The 14,021-nt window shown below is 33.2% G+C and overlaps 1 protein-coding gene across 4 annotated transcripts; it reads right to left on the minus strand.

The window, feature by feature from the left end:
• Positions 1-284: 284 nt before the first annotated feature.
• Positions 285-14,009, minus strand: LOC145972696 (HEAT repeat-containing protein 5B). Of its 4 annotated transcripts, XM_083101484.1 has the most exons (35): positions 13,599-14,009; positions 13,184-13,369; positions 12,861-13,072; positions 12,633-12,780; positions 12,429-12,539; positions 12,158-12,341; positions 11,917-12,077; positions 11,589-11,838; positions 11,372-11,515; positions 11,037-11,287; positions 10,843-10,954; positions 10,511-10,763; positions 10,296-10,405; positions 10,045-10,208; positions 9,002-9,034; positions 8,435-8,509; positions 7,859-8,134; positions 7,490-7,771; positions 7,210-7,399; positions 6,901-7,070; positions 6,509-6,830; positions 6,165-6,431; positions 5,902-6,083; positions 5,575-5,820; positions 5,181-5,403; positions 4,604-4,873; positions 4,278-4,440; positions 4,092-4,207; positions 3,727-4,011; positions 3,386-3,622; positions 2,978-3,129; positions 2,684-2,897; positions 2,565-2,579; positions 2,296-2,441; positions 285-2,224 (listed from the first exon to the last, which is right to left on the minus strand). In XM_083101484.1, the coding sequence occupies exons 2-35, from the start codon at positions 13,310-13,312 to the stop codon at positions 2,048-2,050; spliced, it is 6,270 nt and encodes a 2,089-aa protein (XP_082957610.1). In that variant the 5' UTR covers positions 13,313-13,369; positions 13,599-14,009; the 3' UTR covers positions 285-2,047. The 4 variants fall into 4 exon arrangements, with proteins under 4 accessions (XP_082957610.1, XP_082957612.1, XP_082957611.1 ...); XM_083101486.1 differs by lacking the exon at positions 9,002-9,034; XM_083101485.1 differs by lacking the exon at positions 2,565-2,579.
• Between the last annotated feature and the right edge of the window lie 12 nt (positions 14,010-14,021).

The following is a 14,021-nucleotide window of genomic DNA, read 5'->3' on the forward strand; positions in this document are numbered from 1 at the left end:
ATATAATTTCAAAATCATATAATTTCATAATATTCAAAATCATATTTACTACATAATCATTAAATTAAAAAATGACCGAGATAATAAATAACGAAACAAAAATCATTTATAATAATTACAAAAAATATGATATGTATAATTGTTAATTATTTTTCGTAAGTTTCAAATTTTTGATATTTTATATATTTATCTTTAAAAAATAATCTCACACATTTCTATTTAGAATAATCTTAAATTTACCATAAAATTTACAAGATCGAATATAGATAGAAATTAATGAGAAATTACAGTTAAATGAGGTGATTTTTATTTCTGTAGATTACAGTAATAGCATTACATAGTTGTACTATTTGTCAGAGAGGATTTCTGCCATAATTTCGAATAAAACGCGGTAATAAATCAATACACATGGAAGTTCGATGAATCGGATATACATATGTATGAACGCGAATGCGACGTACAATTAAAAATTGCAAACGCGATCAACGTATATTCTTAAAGTAATTATATAAAAATAGTAGAACATCTATCGAGCACGTAATCCTTATCTTTTATCAATAACCAAATCTAAAACGCAATTTTCGAACATAATTCTTTACATACGCTGTGAAAGAGGTTTGTTATATCGATTCTTAAATGGGCAGTCAATACAGACAATTATTGTGGTACACACGTTTGCACACACAGGCTTTCAAATCATATTTCCTAATATATATCTCGTGCCATACAATTCACTCTTTCTTCGTTTCTTTTTACTACAATTCTTTTTAATACAATCTAAAGATCAAATACAAAAAAAATTATGATTTTCATGATTTTTTCAAGGATTATTAAAGCATTGTTTCTTTACTGCAATAGTCAGTATTATGTTATTGTTAATTTACAAAACCGCTTTCTTGTCAGAAAAAAATTGTCCTAGAAAAAAAACATTATATTACAAAAGAGCTTTCAGTATATAGTTCGATATGTCACATCAGACATTTGTTCGATCGAGCAGCTATTCCAACTCTATCAGTTCTAGACAAAACAAAGTATGTATAATACTGTATACATGTATTATGTAAAATTGTTAAATAAAAATGTAACAGGGGTTATCAGTCTTATTAAAAGAATGTTCTCGTGATTAAATCTGTTTGTATACTTTACGCTGGTCTTTAATTGCATTCCAATCCGTTTTATGGCAAATAGTATTTTCTTAGGAATTCAGTTATTTGTAAATAAATAATTTTTATCGATAACACAATTAGAGCTACGTCAATAATTTAAAAATAAAACTATGGATTAATTTTTGAATTATAGATTAATACGATTTACACTGAGCACAGAGAATTGTTTATATATATATATATTATTATATTACTTATAAATTTTGTGCATATTGTATTAATATTTGTAGTCATTTAATTTTTATTAACATTTCTTCATGAAATCAAACTGTTATTAATGTTCATAATCTATGGAAGCTGTGAAGCAAGAAAATATAAATCTTTATTTATATTATCAAATAAATTAATAATTTCTATATATGTGTATATAATTCTACAATATGTACAATTTGAAAATATAATATAAAGTTCTCTTACACTTGGGAAAGCATGACTGAAAAATCAGGAACGTTATTGTACTTAGCAATGAAATAGTTCAATGGGTGGATAAAGAGAGAAAATGTATAGAAGAGATAAATATTATACTTTATGATAAGATAAAAATAAATATTACTTTACGATAAAGATTAGTTGATCATGCGATATTAATTTATCCATCTTTTTTTTAACTATCCCTGATATCCGCCATAATATTACTAATTTCTTTATACTTCTAAGTACGGTTGAGTAAGATTCTCTAACAGCAAGATATCACTTTATAATTATCACGATGCTAATATATTATATAAAGAGTGATTAATTCTATTCATTCCTGATCGATAATTATTAAAGTCAGTCGTCTTTATGCAAATATGTTACTATTACGACAGAATCGCTAATATCATTAGTATCGTTAATATCTTTTACACGATTCTAATAGATTTATAACAGATTATTTATTTTTAATTGAAGTTGGAGAAATCGGTTTTCAATTTTATTGATGGCGCAGATATCTTGATTTGTGGTTTCACAGAATCAACCGGTCGAGTATGTCGCTGCGCTTGTTGATGGTTAGTTCTTACAGCGTTTTCCAATTTAGTCTTTAGCTCGGTAGACTGTGACATTAGCGTCTTAAATTCCTAGTGATATAAATAATAATTATTATAATAATGTTATGTACTTATGATTCAAAAATATTTTCGAAATATACCTGCGGATATTTCGGCCCAATCTTATTGAGCCATTGAAAACTCTGTTGATGGAGACTCGCTTGATACTTAGTGGCGCGTTGAAGCTCGTCTCCTTCCAGCAAATAGTTGATTAAAATTGGCACGAGCAGAGTCAGCATTTGAATACCTAGTAATTTTAATTTCGAAACGTCATATTTACATTATGTTCACTCGTATCGCGATGAAAGATAAATAAGATTAATTAAAACATTTGAAAATTAGATTGTGAAGATCTCTACTTCCCACACACCTTGTAACAGATCTCCTGAATAGCGTGTAACACATTTTACATTAACATTTTGTTGCATATGCTAATTACAAAATTTCGTGATGTAAATGTTTTTTATAAACTCTACAATGGTAACTTACGATTAGAAAGATCGGCAAGTCCTATAAGGGCCTCTACCGTACTGATGCATTCCAATGTGAAGGTCAATTCCATATCGTTTGTGACCTGCTTGCTCTTATCGCTGTATAGGTATTCTACCAGTCGTGGTGCAAGCGCGTGAATATATGGAGTACTTATATTACGTTCCGGATGCAGAAATATCGTTCTTAATGTTTGCACGCATTTCAGTCTTATCTGTAAGATTATTTTAATTATTTTCGATAATATTAAATAATATATTTTTCGATATCTGTCATCTTTATATCTTTACTCACTGTCAGATTCTCTGATTGGAACGCGTGTCGGAAGTGATTGATGCATGGGAATTGAAGATTCGGAGCGTTTACTACCTCTGGCGACGCGTGTAACACGAATACCGCGATACCCAGCATCATAGCTACTTCATCCATTTTTGTTTCATCATTACCTACACAAATAAAATTAAAAGGATATGATATACATTAATCTTTAATTAAACTACAGCGAGTAACGGATTTATATCGATAAAAAAAATATAACACATATATCTATATTTTGTTTTAATTTTTAATATTTCATAAATAAGAACTATAATGTATACATATTATATATATATATATATATATATATATATATATAAAATATGTATACATATATCTATATATATATAGTTCCTCTAATAAAAGATGGAGTCATGATCATGCCTGTTTTGGCCAGATCGATAATCTTGGCAAGTGCGCTTCGCAATAATCCAGTCCATTGCTCCTGACTCCTGTGATCCCGAGCATACTTGTTACTGGTAAGACTTTTGACGCAGTGCAACGCGGCATGAACCGGCGCTTCCGCACCGGGTTTGATGTTTTCGTTATCCGTGCGCACCGCGGTTTCTCGTATCACGCCTGTCGCCAAATACAACAATGTTGGCAGAATCGCTATTGCCCCTACAGAAGACACAGCGAAGACATAGGATGAATAATATATAGAAAAAAATATTATCGATTAAAACCAAAAAAGAAAATATTATCGATTAAAATAGGAAGAATACCTTGTGGAGAACATAAGGTGGGAAGAGATTCCATTATATTGAGAGACAACGAGATCAGCTTGCCGCTCTCTTCTGATGGAACGTATCCCTTTTGAGACAGGATAGCAGTAGCACCGCCCGGATTCGGATTCAATGCTGGTATCTGTCGTACCAAGAGACATAAGCACACTTCCAGAATGGCGAACACTAATGATTTGCCCGGTACGAGTTCACCGCTTTCTTTTCCTTCGCCCAGTAAATCTACTTCCGACATTTCATTGTTTTCTTCATTCGCCGATGTAGTATCTATTATATATTTAAAAGAAAAAAGATAAATACAGAATTTGCATAGATATATACTTATCGAAATTTTAGACTTCACATACCTCGGAGCTTCAATTTTTTCCTCGCAGCCAAATCTTCCTGCGCTGCTTTCATCACTTGTTTCAGCACCTCCATTACTATCATTTGGATGACATAATTCTCCCGCGTTAAAAGCAATCTTTGAAACAATATATTGATATTATGCGATGAAAAAAGAGCTTATTACATACTTATATATGTATACATACCTATGAAGAACATTACATAATTCAATGGGTAAGGAACAGTCCGCGATAAAAACTTTACGTGTCCACGTTGAATTGAGTAGCGTGTATAAAGCATTTAAGCACGTCTCTATATTTTGTGGAGATTCGGAAGAGCGAGGACTACACAAAGCTTCCATACATATACCTAAAAGTAATAATTATAAGTTAATAAAAATTATAATAATAATTTCCCTTTTATAAGTGAGAGTGAGAGAAAAAGAAAGAACCATACTCATATAAAATAAATTATAATGTAAGCATTATAATGTGTTTTATATTGTATAATATATGTTGTATGATATATTTACCAAATAACAAATGAAAACGTTCAACATTCATATTAGTTCTAGAGGTGCTAGCTTCATCGTTATTGTTATTATTGTTAGGATTGTTATTGTTGGTGGTATTTGCTGTTGTTTTTTCTTGGCTATCACTCATCTCGAATCCTCTCGCATTAAGCCAGAGAGTAGCAGCATGAAGAATTGGCGCCCATGATTCGACATAATGAGGACGCGCGGATTCCATAGTGTCCGTTGTATAAAAGGCACCTCCATCATGTGGCAATTGACTGGAGAATTCTAGGTGAATATCATAAAATGTGATAATTTTCATTGTCTAAATAATATTAATCTAAAACGTATATAAAAAATACATTAAAAAATCATAAAAAGATCAAATCATGCTTAAAAGTTTCTCGATCACAAATACATATTCATTATAAATTCATATTAATTTGTATAAATTTATATAAATTTAATTTATTACTAATTAATATAATTAATATATGTAATAAAATATTATGTGTGTGTGTGTGTGAGTGAGTATATATGTGTTTGCTTGAAATTTGTATATAATTTTGTATAATTATATTATATTGAATTAAACCTGGTGGCAAAGATAGCAACGCATGATCCCGCAGTGCAGATAGCCAATGTTGACTCAGACTCAAAAGTTCCGGCTGGACGAGACTTAATAGACTTTCACTCTGAAATTCAAATTCTCCAAAATCCTCTTCGTTGGCTCCTTCGTCGGATTGATTCGCATTTCGATTAGTCGTATCCTTGCTATTTAGCGCGGATCCATCTCGTATCATTGCGACTACATATACCTGTTAACAAAATAGAAAAATGATCGAATTTCCTCTTTCTCATATATAATTTGATCTTTATGTATCTTTAGATTAATACATAATTTTTCTTTTTTATAATTTAATATATATACATATATATATATATATATATATATATATATATATATATATATATATATATAAATATACCTCTGCCCACGCTTTTAGAATCGCCAATCTTTCCAGCGTTGATAAGCTTTCGTTATAAAGTTGAGGCCGAGTGTTACCCTCCCGTAATTTTTCCAGAGACGATACGAGCAACTGATGGACTCTTCGCAGGTCATTGAGATCTCTGGCGACCCCGCTGCCGATCCATGCGCTACAAGCCTCGCAAGCCGCGGCAGTAACATGTGACGGAGTTTCTGCGGAAAACGCCGGTCTTAAAGCAGCTCCAACCTTGAAATTAATATCTAATATAATAACTGTTAAACATATTTCTAAAAAACATATTGATAAATGAATTAAAAAGAAACTCACCTGTGCCTGAAACTGCTCGAGCAATAAATGCCCGGGAAATTCCGGTTCGGGAACTTTAGCAAATTTGTCGATAATCTCTTGCAGGGTTTTCAGACCTTCGAGTCGCAATGGGTCACAATCACTTGTTGCAGCCATAAACGCCATGCGCACCAGATCTGATAGATGTAGCACCAGAAAATCTCCTAAAAAAAACTCGTAAAAATGAGTATTAAGAATCAAGAAAAATTTCTAAAGAGAGCAATGTTGGAACTCATCAATCATACCTTTTCCCTTAGACAGCTGCATTTCTTTGGCCAAAGCAAGATCGAAATGCGCCTGTTTATTGTTCATACAGGCTGCGACAATGCGTCTAACGCATTGCGCTGCGAAGACTCTGGTCGGCCATCTAGGGGTGATGGACGGCCGCTGCTTGGTGGATTCGTCAGCGTGGAATTCAGCCTGATCGTCGTCACCCTCCGCGTCGGCTGATTCATTATCAGTGGCGCTGTCATCCGCATTCGCCGTGTTACCTTCCTCGACTGTACTCGATTCTGCGTAACAAAACAGGATGTCACATCAGAAAAATGTTTCAGCGATGATTGAATTAAAAAAACTCGACTTGAATTACCTGAAGCTATTGTGAGAACATCTTTGCATAACGATAACCATTGAGACAGATTGTCGGCAGCTAATATCTGCAACATGCTCGTCAAAGTATCATGAATGTCTTTAATTAGTTTACTGTCAGTTTCTGTATCCAGCATACTGAAGAGCACGCCCGGTAATCCGGTCTCGGTAATGATGAGACCCTCTACTACATTAGTATCTCTACTTTCGTTGGCCAACGTCATCGCGTGCTCACACACTTCCTTAGCTTCGCGCTGAGCAAGTTGTCGAAGGCATGATATTGCAGCTTTACGTAAAAGTAAATGATTACTCGATAGAGTACGCTAGAAAAAGAAAAAGCATCTATAATAAACATATTTCACAATAAATTTTAAATGTTTAAAAAAGCCTTACACATAATGTAGGAACGAGAGAAGACAAATTGACATGTCTGGGTGCAAAGAGATGCAACTGTTGAAGACAACCAGTTGCTTCGGCTTGAACGAGCGGATCCTGATGATCCTGCATGATGGCACACGCGCATAAAAATGACGACCGTGCCATGCAAATCGTTGATGTATTGCCTGTTAAAATCAATTGCTCGATAAATTATATTTCTTTAGAATTCTGAGGATATATTTGTCAAAATATCATTTTACATATAATCATGCATATATAATTACTTATATAATAATAATTAAATATGTTATATATGTTATTTACCTTGTAATTCTGGACCTATCGTCGTGATAAGTGCTGATAAAACCTTTCCGATGCATTGATGCACATCGATGTAAGAGTGAGGAACATTGAGAAGAAGAGTCAGCGCCAAAGATAGCGTAGGCTCCACATAACCCCTGAACATTGGTCCACCAGAATCAGCTATCAGAGCCAAAGCGTGCAGTGCCCAAACCTGGAGAGAAGAAAGTTTATTTTATTCAAAGTTTGTGTTATTCAAAATTAAAATAAAAAGAAATTAAACAATAAAATAAAATGGTCTTACTTGTACTACAGGAGACGAATTATCCTGAGCAAGTGCAAGTAAAATGCTGACACTAGTGTTGAGATGTTGACTGGAACCCATGCCACCGACATACTTGTGGAGGCAGCCTAACGCTAACGAATGGCCGGTTCTGCTAGCGACATCGCGAGCTGATTTCAGACGATCGAAACTAGTTTGCGCCAATTCAGCGGTGAACTTAGGATCGGAGATTACTTGAGCCATTCGGCCGACTGCTTCTCCCGCCGCCCATCGTAAAATAGGATTGCCACTGACTAATGTACTCTAAAACGTTATAAAGAGCATTGTTTAATTTTATAATAGATTGATCAAAATATATCCTTATTTCATGTAACAACAACATTGCCTTACAATGATAAGATTAGTGGCGGATTTCTTTACGTCCTCTTGTCCAAAACCTGTCTTTGCCTCGTTGAGACCTTTCAAGCCGCTCAATACAGCCGTGAACACGTTCATCTGTATCGCCTCCTGTCTTCCGGACTTGGTGTGTTTTATGCATTCGCTAAAGTGATCCAGCATCTGCAGTCTGTGCTTATTTGCTACACGCGGAAATATCTGGCCGAATAACGCGACCGATAAATCAATCACCGCTACGCCCAACGGTAAAGGACCAGGTATTATTTCAATCTGTAAATATAATATAGTATAAGTTTGTATTATGTTTTGTATGTATTCTTTCATTTATATATATATATATATATATATATATATATATATATATATATATATATATATGTGTGCATCCTTTTTACTAAAATAAATAAAATATTTAAACGTAATATGAATAATTTAAATCTACTTTACTGTAAGTTATAAATATATATATATATATATATATATATATATATATATATATATATTTATAACTTTATAATATATATATTTAGATTTAAATTATTCATATTACGTTTAAATATTTAAACTCACACATGGCATTGGTCTATAAAGGCAGCATGTATTATGTTCCAATGCTCCAGATCCTGCAGCGCTATTTGGTTGAAGCTGAAAGAAAAATCATAGATTGTAATAAAATTTTAGAATGTAATTGTAATGAATTATATGAAAATTAAATCTGCATCTTCTAACCTAAAGAAATATGAAATATGAAGTAATGCTAAATTATGCATCCTTTTTACTAAAATAAATAAAATATTTATTTGTATATATATATATAAATTATTCTAAATAAGCAAAATATAATGTAATGACTATTTTCTTCAGCAAATATTTGATGTTTCCAAAATCTAAAATATAAGCAAAATAAAATATTGATATTATACAATATTAAAAATAATATATAATAACCAGTGACAATATAACAATCATAATAATAATATAAAAATAGATTGTACATAAAAAATTAATTAATTTTTACACATAATATAGCTTTATATAACATAGCTTTATGTAGATAAAAATATCAGTAAAACAAAGAGAATATTATTACGTTATAGTGAAACAAAAGGCACATTTTTTGCAGAACACCTTACTCACATGTTCCAAATCTGCCCTTCTATTTGGTTCCATCTAAACACGAACGAAGGTATTTATAAGGTAATGTCGAAATTACATTAAAAAAGCTTAAATTGCAAAAGTATTTGTGTTATGTGTTATGCTTATTCTTCATAAAATTGATATGAGGTGTAAAATTAAAAAATAAATTTGAATTAAAGAGATATACATAAGATATATAAGATGACATATAAAAGAAAGTTTTTCTTCTTTGTTACTAAATTACACAGATTGTCTGTTAATAAATGTTAAAAGAATATATAAAACAATTTTAATTAAAACGATATTTTCGAAGATTTTTCAATTCTCAAAGAGAACTAGATTTAAGGAAGCAATGCATTCAACAAAGTATTAGACACAAAAATGCAGAGTTGGGAACGTTACTTCAAAAAAGTAACGCGTTACCGTTATCGTTACTTTTCGTGAAAAGTAACTTGTTACCGTTACTCGTTACTAATTTTGAAAAGTAACTCGTTACCGTTACCGTTACTAAAAAAGTAACGATTCGTTACTTTTTATAATACAAAAATTAAATTAATTTATTTTAAAATATAATTATTATTTTATAGTATTTATTATAATTGATTTTAAAATATAATTATTACTTTTATATATTCGATAATTATAAATTATTCCATCATTGATGTTCTTCATATTCAATTTTTCATTTATTGTAATTTAGAAATTTTAGATTTATGAATATAGAGAAAAACATCATGCATGTATATAATTTTCCAAAATATTTGCAAACTGTTTTGTAATAGGAATAGATTTTTCAATTACTAAGGGGATACTATCCAGGATTACAGAATTAAAGAAACGATAAAAGTAACGGTTAAATTCGTTATCGTTACTGTAAAAATGTAACGACGTTACCGTTACCGTTACAGACAGAAAAAAGTAACGATCGTTACCGAAAAAAAGTAACGGTAACGGTAACGATGTTACAAGTAACTTCCCAACTCTGCAAAAATGTTATGTTACTTATGGCAGTAGAAATTAATGATATATGGAGATATACTCACTTGATCTTCTATCGTACGATGATCAGTCTCCTGCAGCCATGTACCGAGAATCACAGAATCATTAGCATGGCAAACTACACGCAATAAGGAAGTAGTCGTATTCCCAGGGTTGTCCGTAAGCGTGAACTCTGACACCAGCATTCTTAGAAGATGCGTGTAGGAGCCTAAATTACAATATCAGATAATAATGCAAACAAATAGAAAAAATGATAGAGAATAATGCAAATCGATTCATATAGAGCATAAATTACCTTCGAACGTTTGCGGCGGTAGGAGGAATAATGTTTCGTATAAGCGCAAACGAACCATAGCTGCGGGAGCTTTTAATTGTTGACCGTAATTCTTCAAAACAGGTGATAAACTGAAAAAATGTGTGTATGTAGAATTTCTATATTCTAGATATTTTCCAGATATTATATTTTATATTTTACATTCCAGATACTCTTCTAAAAATATTAATTCGTACTTTGTCAACATCGCCAGAGCGGACTCGATCGGCGTAAGTAATCGTCGTGTGATATCGTCATTCAGAAGTTCCGGGCAGTGTAACAGAAAGCTATACATAGCGGACAGCGCACCGGCACGTCCTTCCAGAGTTACTTGCCACGTGAAGGCATCACCGCGTGCTTTCTCGCTTTCGAGTTCTTTGTTCGAGCGAGGAAAAGAATTTCTCCACAGGAGTAACATTCTCGGCAATAAGCCTTTCACCACTGCCGTACCTGTATATTAGCATTAAATTACATGTAGTACAGCTCGCGCGTACTTATATTTCATACTTGATATAAGATTCATTTATACCTAGGGTCATTATTGCTCCTATCAAGAGCCATCCTGCGTGCGTGCGATTTAAAGATAAACGACTATTTTGACTGGCGCTTCTCAAGAGTTCTTCCGCCGTATTGAAAATTATCTAGGGTAAATTGCAGAGGCAAATTAATCTCACATTATATATAGATGAGATCGATAATGAGTAATAAGAGCTTTTATTATACCTTTCCTTTAGTATGGGGAACACCTAAGGGTGACAGACGAACGCTTCCTAGTACCGCAGCGAGAGCGCTGCTATAACCGGCTATAGCTTCTGGTGAACTACGCATATTCTCAATCCCATCGACGCATCGGTCGATTAACGGCGTTATTTGACTTGGTACTGCGACGCATATGCATCGTAAACACCAAGAAGCTGCCAATCTAGCAGCTTGACACGGATGTACTAGGACGGCCATTACAGTATCGATCAGATCTGATAAACGATACATTAAATTATAATTAACTTCTCGTTCACATCAGAGAAAAAAAAAGATGTTTCAGATATGCAAATACGTACTTAAAGATTGATCGGATAATAGATTTGTGGCTGTGGTACCTAATCCCAGTATTAGACAACCCATTTCTTGTAATGCACACACTAACAAATGCTGGCTGAATAATGTCTCTTGATTGCAATCCTTGGCGTTTTCTGGACTGAAATCTATAAAGCCACGTTTATTGAAATTACATGTAATTATATTATCATTCATACAAAATATTATTATTATTATTACCGATGGAATTCATTTGCTTCAGAATAATATGCGCTATCTCCTTGCAAGCGGCAGCTTGAGCGCCTTCTCCTAATAGTTTGCCGATAGTACCGCGTAATATGAAATTTACACATTTGCGTGAATATACCGCTTCAACATGCGAGCTAGCGGCTTTCGGATTTGTAACCAGGTCTAGAACGTGAGCAATTAGCGCACCGATATTGCGTTCCAGCCAAGTGCCACCCAGCATTTGTACAAACACCACATATGCCTAGGAGTATATAAACATCAAATTAGTCTAAGTTTTTTATTTTAAAAAACAACCACTTAAATGTACATGATCGCTTACATGTGTCACTCCAACTCGCACTTCTCTGTTTACGCTGGAGCTACCTTTTATTATCTCGCCGGTTCCTTTCAAAAAGCCCACGCCGCCTCTCAAAAATCCGGACATCAGGATGTTTAATACTTCTTCAAGCGACGTTTGTCTAATGCCCTTATTGTGCGTGACTACAAAAAGATAAACAATATGTAAGAGAAATAATAGATATATATTTTTTTACAATATATTTTCATTATAATTTATATACCTGTAGGATTTTTTATCTTGGGCGAAGGAAGCTGTGTCATCGCCACCAAAGTGCCCAGTAATTTAGCGACGGAACATCTCACTTCGTAATTTGAGCCTTCAAATGCTCGAAAGCATAATGTCGCAACACTTTCAATTTCAGTTGTATATAAAAACGGAGCGTGATTCAACATTTCCAACAAACACTATTTATAAAATAAATTGTAATTATAGGAAAATGAAAAATATATATGTATAATCGCGTGATATTTTTTTTCATAAATATAAAATACCTTGGCAGCGGCGCATCTCACCGCCATCACTCTATCGGTCAGATAATGCCTGGAAACTTTGTATATCTCCTTATGCACATTAGTTATTGCCGATCCCATCCCAGCACATACCTAATTATAATACAAATAAAATATATTGTAATAAAATAAATTATAGATATTTCATTTACAGTTTAACAACCTGTTCATAAAATTGTTTGTTACCTTTTCCAATGTGTACATAATTTCTATCCGCATTTGCGATTCAGCAGAACGCAATGATTTTATTAGGATCTGTACAGTTTCCTCATATGATCTGCCCATCATTCTTCCCAGTTTTTCATACATGCATCCCACACAACAAATAGCAGCTCTGAAGAAACATATATACATCAATCATAAATTATAGAGAATTATTTCATTGCAGAATAATTATTAATAATGATAAATTACAATTTTGTGGGTAAAAAGCTCGGTGAATCATCTTTATTTCTCAAGATGTCATTGCATTTGTTGACAGTATCAAACAGCAAGAATGTATCACCAACACTAAATAGAGTAGCAAGACATCTTGCTATGAGACGCCGTGTGGGTGGACCAGGAGCTCCTTGCATGTGTCTGGTCAATTGTTCCACTAACTTTTGTTGACATTCTTTAATATCATTCTGCGCAAATAACATTTTTATCATAATTAAGACCTTATTATAAGCAAAATTTTAATTGTATCCTTTCATAGATTTTTTAATAATACAAATGTAAAACTTTTACATAGATACCTTTTGAGCAGCAACTAGAACTTTGTCCAGGAAGCGCAACCACTCGAAAATGAAAACCGGCCGCTTAGCTTCCGGAATTTGATTAAGAGCATCCTCATTGAGGGTCAAACTATGACTCAACTCCATCATCGTTTTAAGTAGACACACATATGCACAGGTTGCTCTCAAATATCACTCACTCTTCTCCTAAAATGTAATCAGATTAAATTTCTCTCATTGAAAAATTAGCGCCTAATAATACAGAGATTGAGCAGATTTCAAGTTAATTAGTAATAACACGATGTAAATTGAGGTCAAACGCCCTTCAACGATTTTCACTCATTTCTATTACTTAAAATCAGCAAACAAAAACAGATGTAAAATGGAAAAAAAAAAGCGATAAGATGCTATCGAAAGACTCGACAAGTATACACACCGTGGAAAACTGAATCTTATCGCTCAGTGAGCAGAGACATTTTTATCGCACACCGCATATCTTTGGCGTAGGATGACACTCCATCACGCTCGTGTAAAACTGGACGTGGACGATTAAGCGTACGTTTGGAAAAATTCTCTCGTGCAAGACGATATTTCACGACACCGCTAACAACATTATCCAGCGTGCATCGCTCGCGAATATGAATTATTGCGACGCGAACGACGAACTCGGTTTCCTTCACACACAGATGACAAATTGTAACGCAAGGTTGGGATAGATTAGGCTACGTCTGACGTAAATGTCATCCAATTCTGATGAGAACACGACCTAAACGTGACATTTTTCTCGTAAATTTATAAGATCCTATGGCTGCTCGATTAATTTCAAATAACAAATAAAATCAAAGAGCGACATTTTTCT

This window comes from Camponotus vicinus, unplaced genomic scaffold, assembly GCF_025532165.1.
Source record: "Camponotus vicinus isolate PSW18456_S1 unplaced genomic scaffold, iyCamVici1.0 SCAF_6, whole genome shotgun sequence".
Lineage (NCBI taxonomy): Eukaryota > Metazoa > Arthropoda > Insecta > Hymenoptera > Formicidae > Camponotus > Camponotus vicinus.